This window comes from Engraulis encrasicolus, chromosome 3 (genome assembly GCF_034702125.1).
Source record: "Engraulis encrasicolus isolate BLACKSEA-1 chromosome 3, IST_EnEncr_1.0, whole genome shotgun sequence".
NCBI lineage: Eukaryota > Metazoa > Chordata > Actinopteri > Clupeiformes > Engraulidae > Engraulis > Engraulis encrasicolus.
The window spans coordinates 40060558-40087792 of record NC_085859.1 but is presented as its reverse complement, the minus strand read 5'-3'; the positions used below and the strand labels follow the sequence as shown (position 1 = coordinate 40087792).

The 27235-nt window shown below is 43.3% G+C and overlaps 1 protein-coding gene across 1 annotated transcript in view; it reads left to right on the top strand.

Moving 5' to 3' along the window:
* Positions 1-27235, top strand: part of ksr2 (kinase suppressor of ras 2) — a 131963-nt gene that overhangs the window by 1072 nt on the left and 103656 nt on the right. Inside the window, exons 2-5 of the mRNA XM_063193940.1 lie at positions 111-114; positions 944-1084; positions 5302-5452; positions 26795-26830. Of these exons, the coding sequence (XP_063050010.1) occupies positions 111-114; positions 944-1084; positions 5302-5452; positions 26795-26830 (332 nt within the window). The remainder of the gene's footprint in view (positions 1-110; positions 115-943; positions 1085-5301; positions 5453-26794; positions 26831-27235) is intronic.

Sequence of the window (27235 nt, the reverse complement as noted above, 5' to 3'; positions counted from 1 at the left end):
ATCAGGAAACAACTTTATTTACAAAATATGTGTCTTTCTCAGCTGTATGTGAATTCCCAACTGTGACACACATTTAAGTTGGATCTGTGTGTTTTATTGTGTTGTGGTAGGTCAGTAAGTTTACGTTTTATTTCACTGCTTCTATTACATTGATTAGGTACATAGCACTGTGGATTGACAGCACGACATCTCTACCATCTACTTAGTAGCCTACAGACCGTGACTGTTATGAAGTCATCAGAGGTCATATCCAACTCACCTCCACATCTTGAAATAACAGTCATGGTACATATGTATGTACTAACTATGGTAGAGATGTTATGCAGTCATCACAAAGTACACAAAATCTTGTTTGGGAGCTTAACCGCAGTGCTGACAGTGTAGCAATGTATGTAACAATGTGTAATATCACATGTACTTACACTGCACTTCAGGGTTGGGTACAGTGTAAGGCCGGCCGCACATTGGCTCCGACAGCACTGCGGCGCACTTTTCTTCCGACATAATTCGGACCCCCAAACCAAATTTCACACGAACATAGCATTGATAGTCAATGGGCGGCGCCGACAAAATAGAACTCGTCTCTAATTGCTATCCGACATCGGTGAATGTCCGCGGACATCGGCGCCAGTGTGCGTTGTTCTATTGAAAACAATGAAATCGAACTTTTGCCCAGCGGTGCTCAGCACTTTGTCGGAGCCGGTGTGTGGAAGCCCTAACCCTAAGTGCATAACATTATTATGTTGTTGATACATATAGAAAACAATGGAACAGTCAGACACTGTACAACAAAGTGTATAGTCAGTACAATGTCTGTACTGTAGTTTCAGATCATAGCAGGTACCTTTGCTAAATTGCTTTGCTCTCTCTCTCTCTCTCTCTCTCTCTCTCTCTCTCTCTCTCTCTCTCTCTCTCTCTCTCTCTCTCTCTCTGCCATCCCCAGGGCAAGCTGGTGAAGTACTTCAGTCGGCAACTGTCCTGCAAGCTCAAAGTGCCCTTAGAGGAGCGGAGCGTGGACCTGGATGGCTTCCCCTGCCTGGCTGACTGGTTCCGCATCGTCGACATGAGGAAGGAGGTCACCGAGGTGTGTCCTTGGCCATCTGGCCTCGCTAGAGTGGCTGGCTCAACGCTCAACGCTCAGCTCAGCGCGCCGCTCAGCGCGCCGCTCACTTTCCTATTACGAGCATCATACTCTCGGGAGTAACAGCCTGTAACAAATTGGGTTCTGGGGGAGGACAAAAATATGTCAAGGGATGTGATATAATCTAGCATAGTTTTTGATTCAGACTCAACAGTGGTAACAGATTGTCTAAAATCTGTCTGTAGTCAGCAATAGAAACACATGTGCACAATGCACACGATGCACACATTATTGTGTAAGTGTTTTATGTCTATTTAATCCAGTAAAATACTCCATTTGAATTTGAAAACGCCTATTTGTGACATATTGGCTCTATCAAAGACAATTGGTTCAACAAGAGACATATAGATTTCTTCTTGGAGCAAAGTCAGCTGATTTAACAACAATCGTTAAGGGCCAAGGGTAAATTCTCTGAAGTAGTGGCAAAAACTTTCATTTGGTTTCAATATACCCATAGTTGTGGCATTTTATGATGGAGAAAGAAATGCTAATGTAATGCATGCCAACTAGCAGTGTGGCGTGGAATGTTTGCCTCCCGTGGCCAAACCGTTGCGTTGATTATGAGGTGGCAAGTTCGAGACCCGAGGGGCGGACTGTGCAGGAACACCTCAGTCACACTGGGTGCATCCCAATATGTGACCTTGCCTCCTCCACTTGCCTCCTCCACTTGCTTCTCGTCATGATGACATCACTGACAACAGCATTATATTTCAATATCTTGCAAAAGCTCAATTGTAAAGTCTTTTCTCATTTGCAATTGGGATGGTGAATGAAAAACAGTCCCCTAAAAGTTGTTGTGGCGAGGCTGACAGCTGGGAAACTTTATCGTTTTCTCCAAGGAGGAGGGGCCAGGAGGCGGGACGAGGAGACAAGCACAAGTGGAGGAGGCAAGGACACATATTGGGATGCACCCATTGTGTGTTTAGGGCGGCGAGTGTAACGGAGGCCAACTAGCAGAGTGTAGTTTTCAGAGTGAGAAGTCTGCATTCTTAAAATCCTTTTTGTTGTATTTTATTATTTCATGGCAGGATAACGTTTCGAACTCAACAGTCTTCTCAGAAAGAATCTGAGGAAGACTGTTGAGGTCGAAACGTTATCCTGCCATGAAATAAAAATACAACAAAAAGGATTCTAAGTGTGTGGACTTCTCACTCTGAAAACTACACTTGGCCTTCATCCAGCACCTTTGTGTGGCATGGAATGTTAGTAAACCTCCCTCCCGAAGCCTCATACAGTATCGGTAGCGCTGGGCTATCGGACTGGTCTTTTAGCTTAGCCGTATTGTGCTGTGTCTTGCTCCCATGCCCAAACTGATGCGTTGACTAGGAGGTGGCGAGTAGGAGACCCGAGGGCCGAACTAATACATCTTGATAACTAGTATAACTACTCAAATCACCCGGATCAAACGTTTACATACCCTAGTTTTTGATGATGTGCACTTCCCCCTTTAACATCCATGACTGCTCGAAATTGTTTGTGGTAGTTGTGGATAAGGCTATTCATTTTCTCCCATAATGGCTGTTTCCTTTAAAATCTAATTTTGCGCCCCCGACTGGCTGAATGATGTTTAGGTCAAGAGAGTGAGCTGGCTGAACGTTATACATATAAAGGCTTCTCTAGTACATACAATGTGTTCTTGGAAATCCAAATGTATGTTATTGGTTATGTGAGTGATCTTCCTATAGAGCAGTGGTTCAACGCTCTAAAGGTTGAATTGAGGAGCATTGGACCAAACCCCCCCCCCCAAAAAAAAAAAAACTGGGTTTCCTGGAAAGCTCATGTTTTATTTTCAGCCATCCATAGGGGAGAGAGATTTAAACAATATATTTCGCAGTTCCTCTGCTGTGTTCTGCGAAGTGTGAGGAGTCTCACACTGTATATTTCTCAGTTACTCTGCTGTGTTCTGGGAAATGTGAGTGTGTGTTGTGTGCTTGCCTGTATACATTGTCTCCTGCAGAAGAGGTCAATGTGGGTGGGGGGTCAAGGGGGGGCAGGGGGTTGGCTTTTATCAGAGACATGTGACAACCATGACTGGGAGAGCGCTGTAGTGTAGTAGCATATGTAATGAGATACGATTAAAAAACAACCCCAAACAACAATCCCCCCCAACCATACATTTTTATTCCTCACTTTAGAAATTGCATTAACAATGCAAGCTTCTTGTCGTCAAAATGACAGCCATAACTATTCATTGATGACAGAAACCCCGATGTATGTAAGATAGACTTATACAAAGCCTCTTCCCTTAGAACAGTAGCCTAGTGAACTACCGCCACCCGCTGGCGGCCACATTTTTTCTGCCTGCGACTGGTCTAGCCTCGAATCAATGGCTCAATGCTGCTACATTGCCTTGAATCTGGCAAACCAATCACAACGCTGAGATCTGTTTTGAATCAAAGCGGGCAGGGTTTTGAGGGAGTGACGACGAAGCTCGCAACGCAGGGGAAAGCACAACAACAAGGATGATTGAACAGCTCTCGTTTGACTCAGCTTTAGAATCAGTTTTGGAAGAATTAGACTCGAGGTTTTCATTGAAATGTGTTCAGGAAGATGTCCTATGCTCATTCAGATTTAAGAAGGACTTATTTTGCCGTTTTACCAACAGGCTATAAACCGCGGATCCACGTTCTTTGGATGTTAGTAATTGTCATTTGCACTAATTGGTCAGAGCGTTGGCCTATAGGCACAGACACGGTTTGAAAGACATCGGGTTATTCTCATCAAAAATCTTCGGATGTATCATTCATCGGGGGCAGACTAAATTACACATCTAATCTAACATTTAGTCTGGTTTATCAGGCTACTAGAACAGGGGAGTGAAACTCAAATTGACTGAAGGCCAAAATCAAAATCTGGAACGAAGTCGCGGGCCGAACTCAATATTAATTTTTAAAATGGACTAAAATTGTGTGTGTGCATGCTCGTAATACTCATAGTTGAATTTCACACACACTCCTTCAAATCAAATATGGTAGTTCAAATGTGCCCCCTCCACATATTGTGTTGCATATGATCATGAGCTGGTTCATTAGCCTGCCCTGGACCCACTCCTGTGACACACCAAATTACAACTGTCGTACATTTGAAATGATCTCTCCGCGGGCCAGATATGGCACCTGGGCCTGAGGTTGACATCCCTGCCTTAGAACAACTGATGGGAGGAGAGAAGTGAACAATATCTCTACCAACTGAGTAGGTCAACTGTATTCTTGGAAAACTGTGTGTGTGTGTGTGTGTGTGTGTGTGTGTGTGTGTGTGTGTGTGTGTGTGTGTGTGTGTGTGTGTGTGTGTGTGTGTGTGTGTGTGTGTGTGTGTGTCTTTGAAGTAGCCTGTGCGTTTGACCTGTTCATGGAGGAGTCCTACTGTACAAAAAAACTGAAATACCATCCTCTAACATCTGCCATTGAAAGCTGTGGCTGTAAATGTGTCCTCATTGTTCTTGTCTTTGGCAGTCTAGGCCATGTGCACAGGCTGGTGGTCAGTGGACTCAACATCAGTGGACTAAGTAAAAGACAGGCCAGACAGCTAGCTAAATACTGCTCAATATCAGCTGTTATAGGGAGCATATTCATCTGGAAGAGAAGATGTTTCCTGTATCCTTAATGATGCATTTCCATAACAAGATGTGTCTTTTGGTCAAAATAGTTGTTGGATTATTCATCATATTTGGTTCCTATTGATTTTAACTTGTAATGTGGAATCAAATAAAGTACATAAAATGTGTGTGTGTGAGTAAAAGTAGGGTCAGACAGCTGCTCAACATCAGCAGTTATAGGGAGCATGTTCATCTGTAAAAGGAGATGTTTCCTGTATCCTTAATGATACATTCCCATAACAAGATGTTTTTGTTGGTCAAAATAGTTAATGTTAATTCAACACTTAGAGAGTACTCTGGCACCTTATAGACTCTAGAAGATCCACTCTGAAGTCTAACACAGCATCTTATAGTGTGTGTGTGTGTGTGTGTGTGTGTGTGTGTGTGTGTGTGTGTGTGTGTGTGTGTGTGTGTGTGTGTGTGTGTGTGTGTGTGTGTGTGTGTGTGTGTGTGTGTGTCTGTGTGTGTGTCTGTGTGTGTGTCTGTTGCTTGCTGTTGTCCATTGTGAAAGAGAGTGAACAGCAAAGCCTGTTCCTACAGTAAACCTCTCCCTCTCTACCTGCAGGAGCTGGAGCCAGACCAGTTAACCCTCGAGGCGCTGCTGGACATGAGGGAGGAGCAGGTGTGCGCGTCTATGGAGCAGTTCGGTGCCAACGCGGAGGAGTGCGCCCGGCTCAACGCCTCGCTCGCCTGCCTCCGCGACGTCCACCAATCAGGTGAGACTGAGCGAGGAGGCCCTCGCCACCCACACCCACCACAGGGGCTGGCTAGAGAGATACCAGATATTTTCTAACAAAAGGGTAACTCCTCGCGCTTCTGATTTGTCATCTGGTGCATCGATGGGGGAGGCAGGCAGGAAATCTTAACTGGAGAGACAACACCGGATTAGCAAAAATGTAGTTCTTTTTGTTTTTTTATTAATATAAATAACAAATAAAAACAAAAAAGAACTACATCTGTGCTGCTCCGGTGTTGTCTCTGTATTGAAGATTACAAGATGTTTATTTTCACTGCCTAGGAATTCTTGAATTCATGAGTACATGACAAAACGTGGGTACATGAATTCCCCCCAAAAGATCTAGAAAAAAGGCAGGTTGTAAAAAAGAGATGAAGAGAGAAGGAGGAGTGTTTTTTGTTTATCCTATCTATTCATGGCGGTTAAGTATCCTGATGGCTTAAGGAAAGAAGCTGTACTTAGTAGGTTGGTGTGGGCACGCTTACTTCTGTGTCTGCGGATGGTAGTAGGGTGAAGTGTGTGTAACTGGAGTGGTGTGGATCAAATATTATGCATTTGGCCATCCTTTAGCATTGTTTGTTATAAAGACCATGGATGTTGGGTAGTTCCGTTTTTATTACACGTTGAGCAAACTTCATTACTTGCTTGAGGGCTAGGCATGTAGACTCTCGGTCAAAATAATATGCTGTGTCTTGGCTATGTTTCCTCTGTTCAATCTAGAGTTGGTTCAAACCGGGACTGTCCCGGTTAAACCGGGACGTCTGGTCACCCTAGGTTTGTAGTGCGTCGAGCTACTGTAATACTAATGCCCCACCACTAGGGATGCAAATCGGTCGAATGCTCCATTCATTTCAACGGGGCTCCCCAACGTTCGCACGTCTGTTATTTTTCGATAACGGACGGGTTGGTCTATAACAGACCGCTGTCAATGGCAACAAGACTTTTCACTGCTAAAGCGACTTTTCAACAAGACTCTAATCAGCTGCTGTGATAGACAACACCTGTTGTCCTGGCTACCTAGCTGTTGCCTAGCGGTGTTCCACAACGGCACTGTTTTGTTTTGCGCAGCAACAATCTTTTGACATTAAAAACTATAATAGACTTAACATTAAATAGGCCTAAAGAAATGTCCCCGCCATGTGTGAATCATTTAAGTATATCCATATAATAAGCGGGTTAACTTTCAGCGAGTCGGTCGCTTTGTGGAATAGCGGCACTTCAGAGAGAACAAGACCCCTCCGCTCCGCGTCGGGGTCTAAAGATTCTCTCTGTCGTGCTGCTATTCCACGGTAGCGACCTTCTCGCCGAACGTTAACCCTTACTTAATCGATCAATGCGTTAATTGATTAAAAAACATTAATCGCAATTAATCAACAATTCAACTGACAAGAGACACAGGTGAAATGGGCATGTGAAAAGTGTGTGTGAAGAGGGGTGTGAATAGTGGGAATATTTAAATCACCTTTGGATTAAGTAATTGAAATAGAATTAATTTAAATGTGGTATTTTATCTCAATTTTTAAGTTTTTTTTTAGAATTAGTAGGTTTTTTTTTGAGATTTCGGGGGGAAAACGCCACTTATCAATTAATCGTGAATCGATCGATAAGGCTATCAACTAATGATTAATGAATTAATCGATAATTTGCATCCCTAGTGGGACACAGAGCAATCACTGCAGTCGAGTAGTATGCTAACTTTTATCCCTGAAATAAGTTATTAAACCATTTTCTTGAAAACCAAGTCAAGATATTTTTAGGAAAGAGTTGTGTTTAATATGGTTCATGTTTATTAGCATATTAATTGTAAATAGTTAAATATTGATTCTGTAACTTAATGTCTTTTGTTTATATATACCATAATGATTTTGTGTTGATTATCTTGTTTAATCTTGATTTGTTAGTTTTAATGACACAACTTTGTGAGATTTGTGAGACAACTATGAGATGATTTTTGCTGAATCGTGAGCCTCAGGAAGAATAGCAGGGGGGCATCACCACAACTAATTACATTACATTGCATTTGGCAGACGCTTTTTAACCAAAGCAACTTTCAGAAGAGGACATAATCAAGCCAACATCACAAGCAAATACAAAGTGCACAGGAGATATACAGAACAACAAGTGCAATTACAAAGAGGGGTTATTTTTTATTTATTTTATTATTATTATTTTTTTAATAAAGAGGAAATAACGAGAACACACACACACAAACACACACTCACAAACTAAACTAAACTAAACATCATGTCAGGATTCTGCCCTGGGGCAAGGCCAGTTCAATCATTAGTCTAGTAGATGCTCTCGAAAGAGGAATGTCTAATGGGGATCTAACTAATGGGGATCTAACGAATAAACAACTAAAAGGAGCACTGGGGACATGCTAATCTACCACAATGCATCTCTCCCTGTAACTCATATAAGTTGTCAACAAGTTGCCCACAAGCTAATTCTGACAGTCCAGGGGAAAACCAATGCACTCTTCAGTCTTTGCTGGCAAATGGACTTGGGTCGACATACAACAATCAATGAAACAACACATAGCCTACTTGTAGTTCCTATATTTGATTAGATCTGATCTTCTATTATTATTGTTATTATTATTATTATTATTACTATTGTTATTATATTACACACCCTCCTCACTTTCGTGTTCACAAAGCTGAGGGAAAGTACTGTAGTACTGTGAAATTAGTGAGTGAAAGTAGTGCTGTGGTTTTGATGTGTGAAATAGACAAGGCAGACTCTGCCCTCCTGTGGTCTTCAGGAGAAGTGCTACAAATGTGCTAAACATTCATTGCACTACATTGCAATTTAAGACTCTTTTATCCAAGGCGACTTACAATCGAGGACATAATCAGAGCATACATATACATATATATTCTTATATATACATATACGTATATATATATATACACACACACACACACACACACATATATGCCTGGTCCAAAGTAACAATATTAATATTGCCAGGTAAGACTAATGCACACCGAGTTGTTGGTGAATTTGATGGTGAATTTTAACTTAATATAACATTTTAGCTGTGAAACTTTTTTAAAATATAAGTTTCAACTTCATCATCTGAATAGATGGTTCAACAGCACCATGCCATATACACCAGGGCAGGGAGTGTACAACCTGGAGGTAGTAGTGGTAAACCAGCTGCTAAAAGAGCCAGGAGTCACCTTTTCTTAAAGGTGCACTGTGTAGCATTGTGGCCAGAATAGGTAGGCCCTATTGCTATGCTTCTCATTGAAATTGTGCTGCCTATTTCTAAATTTTCCAAATTTCCTTTTTTTTCATGAATATTTAATAAGTAATCAGCTAATATTTACAAGTATGACCAAAGCACATTTTTTGCAGCTAAAAATGTCTAATTCAGAATGGTGGAACATGGAGAAGATCCCCCTTTTAATGTATGAGAAGTGCAATTTTCTCCAGTCATATTGAATACTTAATCTTTGATGGTGGTGATGAGTATTTGTTAAAAAGGTAACATTTGTGAATGGGCAGCATGAATTGTGGGAATGAACTACTAAAAATATTACACGGTGCACCTTTAAATGACAACTGTTGACTATCATTAGGTTTACTACTTCATGTAGCTTAACATACCCAGGTTTATCACTTGACCACTTTCTTGGAATACTCTCCCATTGCAAATATGGAGTTTGGCAAATATTGTCATGTCCACTGTGTTGCGTTGTGTGAGGTATCGAGTGTAATCATTGACCTGTGGAAGAGACTCTCTGTCACTCAGTGTGTAGACTGTTGAACACAGGGTGGACGAGAAGCTGGCCTCTTTTTATTTCCTAATTTAACGTTAAAAGGAGAGCAAATGCGTATCATTCTTTTATTGTAATTTGTTTCCAAAATTCCCTCCATAAATTTAATCATATTCATGAATATTTAATATGACCACCAATTTCTAAGTTTTCTTTAAGGCTTGGAAATGTACACCTGTCATACACAAACAGGCGGATCTTCTCCCATTTTAATTAGTAGTCATAAAAGTTCATAAAGGTTGGAGCAGGTGTAACGGAGGCTAACTAGCACAGAGTTGGCGTGGAACGTTGGTAAAACCTCCCTCCGATAGCCTCATACAGTCTCGTGCCGTTGGGCCGAGAGACTAGTCTCTTGGCCCAGCGGTATCGTACTGTGTCTCCCATTGCCGAACCGTGGTAGTTGACGAGGTCGCACGTTCGATCCCCGAGGGGGGTGAACAGGTGCAAGATGACCTCCGTCACAGTGGTGCCGCTGACCCGGGATGGGAGTGAGGTTTAAGGGGGAGAGTGTAACGGAGGCTAACTAGCACAGAGTTGGCGTGGAACGTTGGTAAACCTCCCTCCGATAGCCTCATACAGTCTCGTGCCGTTGGGCCGAGAGACTAGTCTCTTGGCCCAGCGGTATCGTACTGTGTCTCCCATTGCCGAACCGTTGTAGTTGACGAGGTCGCACGTTCGATCCCCGAGGGGGGTGAACAGGTGCAAGATGACCTCCGTCACACAGGCTTCACCCAACAAGTTTTTCTTCTTTTAAGAGAGCTGACCAAAATATTGTAAAACTGAAAAATGAGAATTAATCTTTATAATCTTTCTCATAAAGAAACCTATGCATAGTGCGACCTTACTCATTTGTCAATTAGTAGTCAGAGAAATCTTTGATGGAAAAAGCTCCTCCAGTCAGAGTTTGGAAATAAATGGCTAAAATTACACACTGGGCCTTTAATATGCAACTCATCATTGTGTTGCACAAATTAAAATGCAACTCTGAGCTTTTCACTGTGCTTTCCCCTGCTTTCACTGGTGTTGCTACATTACCACTTCTCTACTGTAATAACAGTGTTGCAATTGTTTCTAATTTATTTGCCTGGATCGGTGCAAACACGTTTTGATTTCATAATTTTGTTAGAACATTTGCCTTGGGAATGACCGCTGTCTCCGTTATTTCGCTAATTTGAAATTGGATTCCCCCCCCCTGCTTCAGAATAGCTGGCTATGGGCAATGCTGATTATGTCTTACAATACAACAATATTGTGCCCCATCTCTACACTCATCGGCCACTACATTAAGAACACCTGTTACAACTGCACATTGAGGCAAATTTCTGATCAGGCAATCACATGGTGGCAACTCAATGCATTTGTGCATGTAGACATGGTCGAGATGATCTGATGCAGTTCAAACGGAGCATCATAATGGGGAAGAAAGGTTATTTAAATGACTTTGAACATGTCATGGCTGAAAATACTGATCTACTGGGATTTTCACACACAACCATCTCTCGGGTTTACAAAGAATGGTACGAAAAATAAAAAAAATGCAGTAAAAAGCGATTCTTTGGGCAAAAATGCCTTGTTTATGGCAGGGGTCAGAGGAAAATGGCCAGACTGGTTTGAGCTGATACAAAGGCAACATTTAAGTAAAATGACCACTCATTACAACCGAGGTATGCACAAGAGAATCCCTGATTACACAGCACATCAAATCTTGAGGCAAATAGGCTATAGTAGCAGAAAACCACATTTGGTGCCATTCCTGTCAGCTAAGAGCAGGAAAATGAGGCAACAATTTGGACAGGCTCACCATAAACGACACTAGACGATTGGAAAAATGTTGCCTAGTCTGATGAGTCTTCATATCTACTGCAACACTCAGGTGGAATGGTCAGAATTTGGCGTCAACAGAATGAAAACATGGGTCAACCCTGCCTTACATCAATGTTTCAGGCTGGGGATATAATGGCATAAGGATATTTTTTTAGCACAATTTGAGCCAATTAGTACCAATTTATCTTTGTTGGAATGCCACAGCCTACCCGAGTATTGTTGCAGGCAGTTCAGGCAGTTCTGAAGGCAAAAGAGGGTCCAACTCAGCATTATAGAGGTGTTCCTATTGAAGTGGCTGATGAGTGTATATTTGACCACAATATAACAGGGGATTATGCTGCCACTGGATATAATACCTTTATATTAAATAGAGATGCACCGGATCTTGAACCGGATTTTTAGGATCCTACCGGATACCGGATCCACTGCTTAAGATCCTGCCGGATCCGGAACCGGATACCGAAAGGGTTGAAACACATAGCCTACTCGCACACGTGGGTCCTTTTTATTATGTTGGCGCAAACTATTTTTAAGACTCATTGGCTTACTGCCACACTGCCTTCAACGGCCGCTTCCAAATGGCTTTCACTCCATGCAGCGATTGGGGTTGTGAAAGACTGACTGAAAAGCCTAGGCTACGTAAAAAGTAGAGATGCCCCAGATCCTGATTTTTAGGTAACTGCTGGATACCGGATCCACTGCTTAAGATCCTGCCTGATCCGGATAGTCTGAAAAACCCTTTTATCCTGCCGGATCCGGAACTGGATCTTGGATCCTGTACATCTCTAATATTAAATATAAAAGCTATTCATTGTGTTACTAATGATGATTTGAAGCATCATCAAATCACCGGAAGAAAAAATAACGACTAGCCTACAAATTCCATTAGAACGTTGCTGAGCGATTTGACGAGTCATCACCAACCCTTAGCATTTTATTTTGAAAAGTGTAAGTGTGCATAAGTGTTTAGCAGTGCCTCCGTGTTGACTTTAAGTCTGTAAGGGAACTGACCTGTTGCATGCTTTGGGAGGAGCAACCACACAATTAGGCAGTGTCCCACTTACTAAATTAACTTGGCTGTGTGCCTTAAATTACACATGCAGGGACATGTTTCATGTCCTGGAAAAGCATTGTTGTGTGGCGACTGTCTGCTGTATGCAACGTGGATTAATCAAAACAGAAGACTCCCAATGCCGGTTACACCAGAAAATTGGCAAAAGCAGTGTTTATTACCGTGGGAAATACGATACAACAACTGGCTGTTGATCAGCAAGCATTTTATGAAAGTTCTTTGGTAGCTACTGCATGCAAATCAAACACCATTAAACTAAACGCTACATCATAGGATGTGTATTTCAATAACTACCTGTTGTGCCAAAAAGGGAGAGCAGTTTGCCGCACACAGAATCAGCTTCAATTCATTCTTGTGGTGTAGGCCTACTGATAACGGCATGTGGCATGGGCAGCGTACCTATGTGTTCCCCGGGTCCTATATTCCCCGGGTCCTATGTTCTCTGGTCTTTGTATGGGACCGGGGAACATAGAACCCTTTATTGAAAAAAGGGTCCTAAGTTCCCTGCATTGTATCTAACCCTTCCCAACCATCCTGTCAGTAATGCATATATTTCCGAGTTTTCAAATTGTGCCCTTCCTAAACTATCCCTAAACCTAACCTGTCAGTAATGCAGTGTTTCTGAGTTGTAAATTTGTGCCCTGACCAGAACTATCCCTACCCCTAACCTGTCACAGGTGCAACAACAACCTGCGCTTTGCCATGCGGCAGCAGTCTGGTTGAAAGCAGCGGGAAATATACAGCAGAACTCTGGGGGAACATAGGACCAGTGGAACATAGGACCCAGGGCACATAGGGATGACCCCGTCGCATGGTGCTAAGAAAGCATGGGATCTGTTTGACATGTGGTTTCTAACCCATTTTGACCGGGAAACTGATATTGATGACATTGATTCAGATTTGATTGTAATAAATGAAGATGAATTTGAGACAGAGATATCTGACGATAGAGATCTGTGGAATTAAGTGTTTTTTTTAAGATGAGCACAAAGAGTTTGTCAGCCTCTAAGATGAATAGACAAGAGTAAACTTTCACCCTTGTGCGAAGATGCTGTATCCTACAAAAGAAAGCCTAAGTTATTTTAAAAAACAAAACAAAAAACATCCCTCTATGTGCTACAGAGACAGAGAAAGGAAGGTTTGAGTAAGTGTTTACAATTCTGTAATTTTTTCTGAAAATGAATGCTCAGTTGAATGCTCAGGCTTTAGGTGCCTGTTATGTCACATAAACAAAAACTGGCCCTTCAGCAGGCGTTTTCAGGTCAAAATAGCCTAATTGGAAGGCTATTCAGTTTTACATTTTGTTTGGGGGGGGGGGGTGGTTTCGACATGGACTGCCACTGCATTCACATGGTTAAACAGAAAATTCATGTTCCATGGTTTCTTGGTAACCACAGGTGATGAATTTGGCGAAGACTCAGCCCCCTTTTAGCATATAGCCTATCACACCTGTCTTCTGCTATGCATCGTATTTCGTATTTAAGTGCTAGGGGAGTGGTAAACTTTCAGAGCAGATAATCCACAGAAGATGAAAGCACATCACGAGAATGTGCGTGGCAGCACCCGTAGCCCTTTAATGCATGCCGTACCTCCAGTGGCAAGTTGTATAGTCATTGAAAAGTTAACTACCATGGTACTACAATGCTATGACATAACACAGGGCCTTTAGTAATACACTACAACTTGGTCATTGCCATTGTGGTAACAGCAATTTTATAATGGCTTGTCTTAATGGGTTAAAAAAGACTTGCATGCCAATGGGAGCATCAGACCCCAAGTGATTAGGGTATTCCATAGCAAGTTTCTCAGCAAAATATGGCTTCTGCTGTTTTATTTGGCATTTTTTTTTAAATCCCTCTTGTTTGTTTGATTTCTCTGATACCAGACTTTATTTGACCACAGTTCTATTTGACCTAAATAGTCATTGGAGCTGTGCTTATTGTTTACAATGACCATAAACCTGTAGAAGCAATATTTAGTGTTGGTGCATCGTGATCCATTGTCTGACGTAGCTCATCTGCCTGTCAATTGTGGTGCTGTTTGACATTATCAGCTGCTTTGTAACATTGTAACAGTGCCGCCTTAAACTGTCTGTATACATTTGCTGACCATAACTCCACAAGGGAACACTGACAGTGGAACAAGTGAACATCGCTGAATAGCTATGTGGTTGAGGATTGCTAAACTGTACATGTGGTCTGTTATTTGAATAATACTCATTGGAAAGCTATTTCTTGTATTATACAAGGTTCATCTCATATATCCTGTAGTCAATTACAATAGTTATTTGAAGATTTTTTTTCCCTAATGTGTCTTACAATTAACAGCCACTACCAGTATAATCAACAATAGAATGCAGCTTGACCAACTTCCTCATGGGCCTAGCACATACCTTTAGGTCTGGCAGCGCTGCTGTATGTGTTCCTGTCATCACAGAAACAAAGCCAAACATTGAATATGCGTATTGAAATAATCAAGCCCTGCCAGTGGCATGGCAACAACCACCGTCTCTCCATTTCCTTTGTCAGTACCTTTTATAACCAGAAGGTGGCAGTGTAGTACTGTGCTATGTGAACAACTGTTGTTTGGTAACCACTTTTTTTTTTTCTTTCAATCTTTTTTCCACGGAATTAAATTCACCTCAGAGGGCACAACCATGATGAGCTTCTCCGCTGTGCAACTTCCAAACACTTCCAAAAAATAATCACTTTTATAACTCATAACAAAAGTGCCGCACAGAGCACATTAAAGTAATTTTAAAGGTGTTCTGGTGCACGCACCGGTGTACTTGCCCCCTCTGACCCTATGATTGTTTTGCGTTTGTTTTGCTTTTTTGAAGCCATTTAGAAGATGATTTTGAAAAAGAAAACACTTTCCCAGAACTTTTACAGCAATTTATAGGAATTCTGAGGAGTGTGTGGGTAGGCTACCGCTATGTGTTTTTGAGTTCCAAGGGGAGCGTTAGAGCAACAGGGAAAGAGTGGGAGATTCATGTGCTCATGTAACAACACAATCTCCCTTCCAAGACTGCTGTCTTCTTCCAATCATTATTTTGTATTCACCACATTTATCGCTCGCAATAGTGGCATTTAACTTTCTAACATTTCTAGTTTGCATTTATCAACATTTTCGTCAGCTATGTATGTGGAGGCAGCCATGGCTCATTGGATAGAGCGTTGATCATTAGATCAGAGGAATGCCAGTTCAAATCCCACACTAACCAGCACCCTCATCCATGGCTAAAGTGCCCTTGAGCAAGGCACCTAACCTTACATTGCCCCAGGGCCACCCTGTACCTAAAACAACTGTAAGTCGCTTTGGATAAATAAATCGTCAAGTACGTGCAATGTAATGCAATGTAGTGTTATATTTCTTTTTAACAATGTTGGTTTAGCACACCCTAGCAACAATCTTTTAGTGTTTCTTGTGTTGTTTGTACGGTACACCTGACTAAACTCAGCTTGATTTGCTCCAGCCATTTGAATGGTCTCTGCCCTTTGACAATGTCCTCCTGACTGAGCCTGAGGTGTGTCCATCCCCATCTTCACTCGTCTTCTCTACTCCACCCTGCTCCTATTTTGTCTTCCCCTTTTGGTCCTTCTCTCCTCCTCCTGCCCTCCTCCCTCTCCTCCTCCTCCTCCTCCTCTCCCACTCCCACATCTCTTCTACTCCTCCTCCTGCTCTCCTCCTTCTCCTCCTTCTCATCCTCTCCCACTCCCACATCTCTCCTCCTGCTCTCCTCCTCCTCCTCCTCCTCCTCCTCATCCTCCTCCTCCTCCTCTCCCACTCCCACGTCTCTCCTCCTCCTCCTCCTTCTCCTCCTCTCTCACTCCCACATCTGTCCTCCTCCTCCTCCTCCTCCTCTTTCATTTCCTCACTTCCTCCTCCACTTTCATCTCTTGTACTTCTCTCCTGCGCCTCCCTCTCTTCTCCTCCTCTTTTCCTGCACATCTCTGTTTGAAATGGGCTCCAAGGTTTCCATTGCCTCTAACTCAGTGGTTCTCAACCTTTTTTTGTTTTAAAGAAATGCCTCCCTGAATTCATCATGAGCCAACGCCTGCACCCCCACCCCCCCACCCCCCCCACTGCATGACGTTATAGATTATGAAAAGCACATCCTAATAATAATATGAATTTTCTGTATGTTATTATTGATCATCCTGCATAATTACAGCATGAGTTTCTATTCACTACACCCGCACACCCCACACAAGCCAGAGCTCTCTAGCGCCTCCTGGGGGGGGTGTAGAGCCCCCGTTGAGAAACTAGTTTAACTCCAAGGGGTGACTGATGAGGGCTGAAGCTCCTCTGGAGAGCCTGCTAGCTAGCTGGCTTTAGTTGGAGAGCAGGGTGACAGTGATGACGATGCCAGCCTCACGCAGCACAGTTGCAGACAGTGTTGTGGTGGCCATGGTGGTGACAGTTTCGGTGGCAGCAGTCGTGATATCAGTGAGGGTGGCAGAAGAAGTGGTGGTGGTGGCGAGGCAAAGGCGGTAGAGGGGGAACAAAGAGGTCAGTTGTCCTGGGCCCAGCAAGAAGGGGGCTCTCATAACATTGTATGCAGGGGCCCCGACAGGTGGGGACAAAGGTGTCAGTTGTCCTGGGCCCAGGGAGAGAGGCCCCCCGGAATTGGGTCCTCATTACATTACATGTATTGAGTGGGGGGGGCCCTTTCAGATTACTTCCTCCTGGGCCCGGCAATAGCTGTCAGCAGACCTGGTTGTATGTACTGGGTGGTGGTGGAGGGGGGTGTTGGGCTTTCAGATGACTACCTCCTGGGCCCAGCAAAAGCTTTCGGCGGCCCTGGCGGTGGCAGCAGTGACTGTAGCAGTAGGTGGAGGCAGCAGCAGTAGTGGGTGGTGACAGTGAGGGTGGCAATAGGATTTAGTGGCAGTAGGGGGGTGACAGCCAGTGGTGACAGCAGGCAGCGGTAGTTGGTGCAGGGCCGGCTCTTGTCAATTTGATGCCCTAGGCCAGTGGTTCCCAACCTTTTTCTTAAGGGACCCATGTTTTTACTATTGTAAGCTTTGGTGACCCAAAGCGCCCACACGAGACGGAGTCACAAGATGCCCTCTGTTTCCTGCGAAAACTAATTTTAGTTATTTTATTCCTCAATTCGTCTTTGGTCAAATATAGAATAAATGTTTAATGTAGCACTTACAATTTGTTGCGTCTATGCATTTACTAGTTAAATGCTTTGTCTTTTATTCAACATGGGCTATATATATTTAAAATGAAACCCCTTAAAATCAAGAGGGCTCCGCGACCCCCTGTGGATCTTTGGCGACCCATAAGGTGGGTCCCGACCCATAGGTTGGGAACCACTGCCCTAGGCGAGCACCCTCTTACCTTTTTGGACATTTAGAAATTGGCATTTGTAAACATGACGTTGTACATCTTATCAAGCACATCTGATGTAGAACCTATCTATAATACTGAGTGCCCATGACTAATAAATCAATGGTTTGCTTAATGTTTTATTTCAGTTGACGTTATAATTTTGTGGGACTTTCAATCCATTAAGGGATGGCGTTATAAATTTGCTGTTACCAGAGTGGATCAAGTTGTAGTGCATTACTAAAGGCCCTGTGTCATGTCATAGTATTGTAGTACTATGGTAGTTAACTTTCAGTGACTATTACATCGTGCCACTGGAGGTACGGCGAGCATTAAGGGGCTACGTGTTTCTGGCACCCCCGAGACATTTGCCGCCCTAGGCGACCGCCTTGTCTGCCTAGCGCCGGCCCTGAGTTGGTGACAGCAGGCAGCGGTATAGTCGGTGACAGTGGCAGCAGGGGTGCAAATGGCAGTGGCATGCGTTCGGCTGGCTGCGGTGGCGATGGGCGACGGGTGGTGGTGTATCTGTTGTCAGAGAGCTGATAGTCAGGCTGGCCCTGTTACAAATAAACACGAAAGAAAGATAGAAAGAAAGAAAGAAAGAAAGAAAGAAAGAAAGAAAGAAAGAAAGAAAGAAAGAAAGAAAGAGGAGATAAAGAATTGAATGAGTGGAGGAAAAGACATTTCACCTACACACACAGTGGGTTATCCACAAAGGAGAAGAATTGAACTGAAAAAAGAAAGTTACAAAATAGATGTAGACACACACAAACACACAGATATGCACACACACACACACACACACACACACACACACACACACACACACACACACACACACACACACACACACACACACACACACACACACACACACACACACACGGCTGTATGTTGTTCATGCTGGTGCTCCACAGGTGGGATGGATGGATAGATGAACTGATGGATGGAATCCATTGGATGGATAGATAAATATATAGTTGACAAGAAGGAAAGGTTATACCTGGTGTGGCTGAAGTGTGATAGTGATGCTGTGTGTGTGTGTGTGTGTGTGTGTGTGTGTGTGTGTGTGTGTGTGTGTGTGTGTGTGTGTGTGTGTGTGTGTGTGTGTGTGTGTGTGTGTGTGTGTGTGTGTGTGTGTGTGTGTGTGTGTGTGTGTGTGGCCAGACATGCCTGTGTGGATGAGAGCTGTGGCAGGTGGGCTGTGTGGGCTCGCTGTGTGGGCTGCTTTGTTAAAGCCGTTTCTCTCTCTCTCTCTCTCTCTCTCTCTCTCTCTCTCTCTCTCTCTCTCTCTCTCTCTCTCTCTCTCTCTCTCTCCCTCTCTCTCTGTGGGATGATCAGGAACCCCTCCAGCAGCTCACACTTCATCCCTACGCTCTGCACTTTCTTATCTTTCTTTTTCTTTCTTTCTTTCTTTCTTTCTTTCTTTCTTTCTTTCTTTCTTTCTTTCTTTCTTTCTTTCTTTCTTTCTTTCTTTCTTTAACTCTCTTTACTTTATCCCTGATCTGTTGCTCTCTATTTCACTGCTCAGTATTCAAAGAAATACAGTATTTCTTTCTCTTTTCTCCCATTCTCTCCCATTCTCTCCCATTCTCTCCCATTCTCTCTCTCTCTCTCTCTCTCTCTCTCTCTCTCTCTCTCTCTCTCTCTCTCTCTCTCTCTGTCTCTCTCCTATTCTCTAGCGGCCGCCCACCCCTGTCCTCTCCTCCACCCCCCATCATCATTACCAATAGGGAATCTTGACTCTTTGGGATTGCTCCCCATGCTCACGATCAGACATTGAACACAGGCCTGTACAAGATTTTCTTTATTCTTTTCTCTCAGTCAGCCTCCCTGGGAAAAAGCGTTCACAGACAGGCAGACGGTGTACAAGGGTTCCTCAAAAAGCACGATAATTGCACAAGGCAAGAGGGAGCTGTGCATGCAGTGCCGGCGCTAGGCATAGGCAGACAAGGCGGTTGCCTAGGGTGGCAATGGCAAATGTCTTGGGGGCGCCAAGTCCCACAGAATTATAACATTAAGCGAAATATTGCATTAAACTTTACTTTGACAATGATTATTCATGGATACTCAGTACATATGTAGGTTCTATGTCAGCTGTGCTCGATCCGATATAGTACTGTATATAACACTATGTTTTCAGTTGCCAATTTCTAATTCCACAAAAAAGAAAGAGGGGTGCTGTTGACTAGAGTTGACTAGAACCGGCACTGTCTGCATGCACCAGTCGGAGGAAACCAAGAGGAAAAGCCCTCTGCTAATTTATTAATCTATTTTATATCTATAAAAACTCTCTATTTTATATTCACATCTAACTAATTAATTGTCTCCTTTCCCCCAGCCCTCTTTACCTCATAAGTTAGGCATTTATATCCCAAAATGTGTTTGTGCTGCAAGCAAGAGAAATGGTCTTTTGGGAAATTTGCCATTTTTAATTAAACGTGTGGGCCGTTTTTAAAAAAGTGTTATCAAGTCATAACACACAAATAAGTCATATCATGAAATCTCTTGTTATGGTTTAAAAGTAGTAAAATGAATGTTCCTGCAACAAAAGCAACAATGATTCATTGTTTTTAAATGGTGTTGGATGTGTGAAAAAAGAAAATATGTATCATGGGAAGAAATGTTGCCATTTCTCCTAAAACCCTATATTAAAACTGTCATGCCATTCCCATTATAGTATGGCAGAAATTGGCAACGACACACATGGCAGTTCGGTTGAGTACAAAGTATCTGTCAGTTTAAATAGGCTTACAATATGCATCGGAGTGTCCCGGACACCTCACCTGAGATGTCGTATGCTAGCACCTCATTTAGAGAAAATGGGCCAATTAGCGTTAGCGTTGGGCACTGGGCTGGGTACAGTCTCGAGCCTTAGCAAAGGGGAACGGTGGATGAGTCAGTGATGCTGTCTCAGCTCCTCTAACACAGTGGTTTTCAAAGTGGGGGTCGGGGACCTCTGGGGGGCTGCGAAGTGTTACTAGGGGGACCGTGGCAGGTTGGCAACAATTAAAACAAAATTAAATAACTGATAACTTAGCACACCAAAACCAAACCAAAAATAAGATGAACATTATCCCTTTAGTTAAGAACTACTGTACATTATTATAATACACTGCATCTCTGAACATTACTACTATTGCGTTATTATTTTATATACATCCTATTGGGCACTCACAGACCTAGACTATAATTGTGCAAAAGGGTTGCAAAGAAAAAAATGTGTGGTGCGACCCATGTAAGGGGGGCCTTGGCTGGAATCTACCTTTAGGCCTATATGGGGGTCCTTGCCATGGTAAAGTTTGGGAACCCCTGCTCTAACAACCTCTTGGTGTTCGCATCATCCTCATCATCCTCCAGAGCCTCTGACTCTCCTAGTGGTGACACCCACTAATGGTGCTCATGGCCTGGACATAACAAGCTCAGACCTCTGGCCGCTGGTGCCCACTGCCCACCACCACTGCCATTGCAAAGTTGCTTACAGTATACTTAGTATACCTCTCTTACACCATCTGGGTGCCTGTGAAGAGCTGGACAGCACATCCTTTGAAAAAAACACAGAGCAGTTTTTTGGTCTTTGGTGGACCTGCAGGTAGGACAATCCAATGCTGCTGAGATCTGTCATCAATACGTTATGCCTGTGCACGGTAAGGAGAATGCCATTCAAGTCTCCGTTTATCTCTGTTTATATTGTACAAACGCTAACCAGAGTTTTTTTAAAAACTTTTGCCATAGTTTTGGCATAGTTAAAGCTTCGTTTATAGAGGGAAAATCTTTGTTTGTTTATAAACGAAAGGCACAAACGCAGGGAAAGGTCTACGTTTATCAAAATACCCGGGTATGTATAAACAGGCCCTTATACAGTAGGTCATGTAGTGCAGCCCAGAGGTTGGCAGCAGAGTTATGTGTCTGTCATTGAGAATTAGAAAGAGGGAGACGCTCAGTCCTGAACGTCTCTTCTGCAGTTATGGGTCATGAAGCACAACCAAGCGTCTTTCACCCGGTTCCAAATCGGTGAACCATTGAAACAATTTTGGGAGACATTATTTTTAAGGTTGACGACACAACATATTCAGTAGCTCGGAAGAAACGAAGCAAGAATAAGTAGCGTTTGTTTGGTCAGCAACTGGAGTGGATTGTCATTTATAGAGGGCATAAAGGGTCAGCTGCGTCTATCCCATATCTCACGTCAAGTCAAAACATTTCTTTCGTATCTCTGCATTTTCTCCACTTCTTCAATTCTTGTTGTGGTTGTGTTTTTTTTACAGCCTCAAAACTCTCTGAACCAGTTGCATTGAAGTGTGTTCTGCTCATATCCACTCAAGTGTGTTGATGGCAAGAGGGCAAAACACTAACATTAACACTAACATTTGTTTTGATTTGTATATTTTGGGGTGCCCCGTTCTCGTCATTGGACTCGTTCACCATAGTTCACAATTGGAGGTGAGAAATATAATGTGATTTGTTTATTTCTGGTGCACTGTTCTCGTCATTGGACTTGTCACTGGACTCATTCACTGTAGTTCACAATTGGAGGTGAGAAATATAATGTCAACAAACAGCTCTTGAGAGCAAAAGCGTGGGCCCTATATACTCCTAATAAGGGCGACAGCAACACTCGAGTTGTGTTGAGATAGGACAGGGTCATATAGCACGAGCTCACAGCAGGCTGCTGCTGTTGCTGCTCAACGAGCCAGAGAGCGAGATGAGGGCCCCAAGGCGTCTTTAATGCCTGGCCATCAGTAAATAAAAGTCAGCGCCTACACAAAAATTAGTTAATTAATAACGCAATTATCATTAATCTCCTTGTCACAGCCCCTGCGGTGCCCTCGGAACATATGGGAAAAGAAATCAGTGACTCTAAAACCATGGCACTATAAATAACTGCCTCTTGGCTGCTGCTGGACTGGAAGGGGTTTACGAACGCAGGCTCGTGCTACAACAAAAGCCCCGACGAAACGCTCGGCCATTACTGACAGAAAACAGAACAATGGCAGGAACGCTGCTGACAGATTCCTTTTTCACAAAGTTTTGCGTTCGCGGTCGGGGCTATATCACTGCCAGGTGGCATGGCCTGTCTCTGTGACGAAAGGGAGTTCGAGGCACAATGCAACACACCCACTTCAGTGCCGCTTCTTTGTGGTAGCCGCAGGGCTGTAATTGCTGTACTCCTGAAATCGCACTAAATATAACCGCTTTTGTTTCACTTTTATTTATTTCACCACTTTCTTCTCTTTTTTAAAGATTTTTTTTCTTTTTCGACTTTATTTGATAGGACGGTGTGAGAGGTGGAAAGGAAGTGAATAGGGAGAAAGACAGGGAAGGGCGGCAAAGGACCCGGGTCGGGAATCAAACCTGAGTCAGCGGCATGGCAGGCGAGTGCCCTACCGGTTGGCCACGGCAGGGCCTTGTTTCACCACTTTCAAGCCTGTTTAAGTTCGAAGAAAGCCATGAGGCTTAAGAATTTTTTGCAGGCGGTTGATTTTGCTAAACATGCCTTTCACTTCACCTTGGGTCAAAGCGATAGTATATCTCAACAGGGAATTATAGCAGTGACACGGATGTCAATACATTTTAAAATTTTAATACACTTAATACATATACAGGTGTAACAAAAGATTGTTCGTGTTCATACTAAACATAAAAGCCGTAAATGCACTTTTCCTTTTCACATTTCCTGTATCGTGTGTTCCCATGGAGAACCTTTATTATTTTTTAAAAACATTTACATGATTCTTCCTCTTAATAGACGATTCATCTCGTTAACACACCAGGCACCACACAGAAGCAGGGAAGGATTTACTCTGTCCCTGACCCTACATGTTGTTTACCGTCTACCAATATTTAATTAGCGGTGAGATGTATGTAAAGGGAAATGGACAACAGGATATGTTGTAATGGCAACATACAGTAATGCTCTGTGTGTTCGGGTGACCGAGCGCCTAGAGAGCACTTCATGTTTCTAATAGAGCTGTTTACTATAATGAACAGCTGAATTATAAGCAAATTGTTGATGGTCATTGAACATAAACCAATAACAAGCAACCAACAATACATACTTGTAAGCATACGAGTAATCCTGTTTACATCATTTTTTATTTGCAGTGGCTGCACAAATAAGCTAACCCACAAGTTTTGTTCGTGGAAACCCCAAATGAAAGAGATATTTTTTTTCAGCTGTCAGAATAGGTTTTCTCCTCTTGCCTCATGATTGCTTTGAATTTGCTCCGTCTCAAAGGGAGAGCTCTGCCTTGAACCGTCACATGGCAGCAGGCGCCACAGTAATTACACTTCTTCACCTCGCAACATTTTTGAATCTCTTGTCTCTACACCGGCTAACGAAATAGCTAATGAATAGGCGGCAGCGTGTCGGAGTATTTGCTGTTGGAACTTTCTCACTTGTGTCAGGTGTGTGTGTGTGTGTGTGTGTGTGTGTGTGTGTGTGTGTGTGTGTGTGTGTGTGTGTGTGTGTGTGTGTGTGGATACGCAGAACTTTCAAAGTGAAGTGGCTTGTTTGTCATCCACTCGGTCTAATTAAAAATGCCTCATGAAGCATTATCGACCTGTCGTGTTGCCAACGCCCGCCTCAGAAGGGTTCTCCACGACTCCTCATTCCGCCCCCAGAATTTGGTCAAGGGCTAGGGGGGTGTTAGGGGCTCGTGATGACGTGTGGGGAGATGTGTAGAGGCGCGAGGTAGGGGTACTTGTGTCGAATAGAATGCCGTAAAAGCATGTTTGTGTTTGTGTACTGCTGTGTAGTAGGTGTTCTGGAATGCCTATGTTGGGTGGCGCGCGCGCACACACACACACACACACACACACACACACACACACACACACACACGCGCGCGCGCGCACACACACACACTCTCTCTCTCTCTCTCTCTCTCTCTCTCTCTCTCTCTCTCTCTCTCTCTCTCTCTCTCTCTCTCTCTCTCTCTCTCTCTCTGACACAGACACACACACACACACACACACACACACACACACACACACACAGACAGACTTTGCTTCTTCTTTTTCTAGATTTGAAGTGACATGTGATGTGAACTTTAATTGTTGTCATGATTTTTTTCTTTCAAAATTAAATTCTCTATACACATAAAATAGACATAAAATGCACGCCGTACCTCCAGTGGAACGCTGTAATAGACATTGAAAAGTGAACTACTGTAGTGCTACACTGCTATGACATTACACTGGGCCTTTGGTAATGCTCTATGACTCGGTCGTTGCCATTCTGGTAACAGCAAATTTATAACACCGTGTCTTAACGGGTTAAAATCACAAAATGTGACTTTGACTGGTTGTGTCTTTTTCCAAACAAATTCCAAATAGCTCCCGTCATCAGCTGCGGACTCCCTCTCCTCTTAACATCAAGAGGGATGTTTTTTTCTCAAGTGTTTTGCTTGAGTGGTCTCCTTATGTCACTAAACCTAAACCGCCTCTTGCACAGTAGCTGCCCACTACACAATACTGTATAGTAGATCATTTTTCATTTCATTTAATGTTTATTTAGCAGAATAATACTGCGTGAGACTGAATATCGCTGCACTTCCTTGTGTGCCAATGAGCAACGGAGATGGAAACTGGAGATGGATGGAAGCGCCCATGGAAACACCCATGTTGTGCCCATCCATCCCTTCCTCATCTTGGGCCTGCCACGGCATGGCACGAATGTGTCTTCTTCTGGGAGATGGAGGCACCAGGGAGCTTTAATTTGCCTCTTGTCATGTCAAAGCCTTCCAGTGTGGCATGTCCCCGAACAACAGTGACACATGGGCACACTTTTATTTTTATTTATTTTTCTTTTGCAACAGTGTGTAGGCCTTCGAGGTTGCATAAGAGGGTGATGAAGTTCAGGCAAGTGGTAAAAAAAAACCCCACGATCTGATGAATCCTCCCTGACGTGTTCATTAGAGATAAGACTTAAGACTCTGTTACTGCAATATTACCAAAGCCTCCACCGCTCACACTTTTGTCTTTTGCCACATGCTCCTTTCACCTAAGAGACGAGATAAAAAAAAAAATCAAAAAAACGTGGAACGGCCTTGGAGGGCTGGTAGCTGTACCCGTTTGTCTCGTGTCCATCAGGTTTGTGTTTAACGTCGGCTATGTTGAACATTTTAGCAAAAGCCCTTTGTAGCGAGCCTGTGTGTCTACTGGTGCTAAAAGCAAGCAAGAGCACGGCTGGCGCTTTTTAAAAATGGACAAAGGCTAGACGTGCTAATTGAGAGGGGGTTTGTATTCCTAAAGAGCGGAGGCTTAACAGACTGCTCGGCTGAGATACTGTAAGACAAGGCGGGTGGGTGGCCAAGAGGCCAGCGTATGTATGCAGTGGAGCCTATGCATTAATGTACCCACTCCAGGGGCTAGGGGCTGCCACACAAAAGATTGCTGGAGAGAATGATGGGTTTTTAGGAATGGGGGTGAGGGTGGGTAGTGGGCTTGGTTTACATTTGCAGAATCGCTTTTAAGTTGAGCTGTTGGTGAATCCAGGGAGTATCACAAAAGATATCTTGAGAGCATGGAGAGACAGGAAATTCATGTCATATACTTCATATACATTATGTATGATTTAAAAGTGCCCCCCCAAAGACATCCGATTAACATGATGTTGCTCTCCCGTACTCATTTACATTAAAAAAAACCCTTTTTTTATATTTTGAACTCTTTTGAATATACCTTTTAAAAACATCTTCTTTTCATTGATTTTATTTGGTACCAAGAATCACCAGTTGAATAGCTGTTGGTGAATCAGTAACCAATTCAGACTCAAACCATTGTAGATACAGTGTATCCTATGCATTACCAAGTGAAGGGATTGACACAAAAGATATTTTGGGACTGATATATTTGTAGGCTGGGCGGGTTAAGAATCGCTGTTAGCTGAGCTGGTGGTGAGTCCTACTGGCACGAATGATTTGTTGAGACTGATGTGTTTTTTCGTTCAAAGAATCACTCTTAGTTGAGCAGTTTGGTGAGTCATAGCAAACTATTGACTCAAACTCGTCCTCATTATTAAACCTCCCCTTGGGGACGATGTTGATTAACCTTAATACTGAGTGTCTGTGGAGTCATCACAAATCTTTGTTTTGCAAATGGAGGCACCTTTTGTTTGAAAATGGTCCGTACTAATTTGTCTGCTGTTTCTACTCATGACAAAGACAGAAGATGTAAACCTTTTGCTCTCTCTCCCTCTCTCTCTCTCTCTCTCTCTCTCTCTCTCTCTCTCTCTCTCTCTCTCTCTCTCTCTCTCTCTCTCTCTCTCTCTCTCTCTCTCTCTCTCCCTTTCTCCCCAAAGAGAAACTTGAGGATGACAAATTGAACTCTAATGGAGGTGAAGTACTGCTCTGTTTGTCTGCAGTGTGTCTTGTCCACTATATGTTCCAGTTAGTCTGAACGTGTATTTTACTGTGTTTATGCATGCAAGTGTGCATTTGTCTCTATATCTGTGTGTCTGTATGTGTGTGTATGTCTGTGTGTGTGTGTGTGTGTGTGTGTGTGTGTGTGTGTGTGTGTGTGTGTGTGTGTGTGTGTGTGTGTGTGTGTGTGTGTGTGTGTGTGTGTGTGTGTGTGTGTGTGTGTCACAGCATGGCGATCATAACCATCTCTCCCCAGTGTATTACGCCTGAGCTGCCAATTCATCTCTTGTCAAGTCAGATAGGATTCTCATTGTGATGTCTTTGTTCAGTCAAGCCAAGCCAAGCCCAATGGCTCTTTTCGCTTAAGGCACAATAGGCAT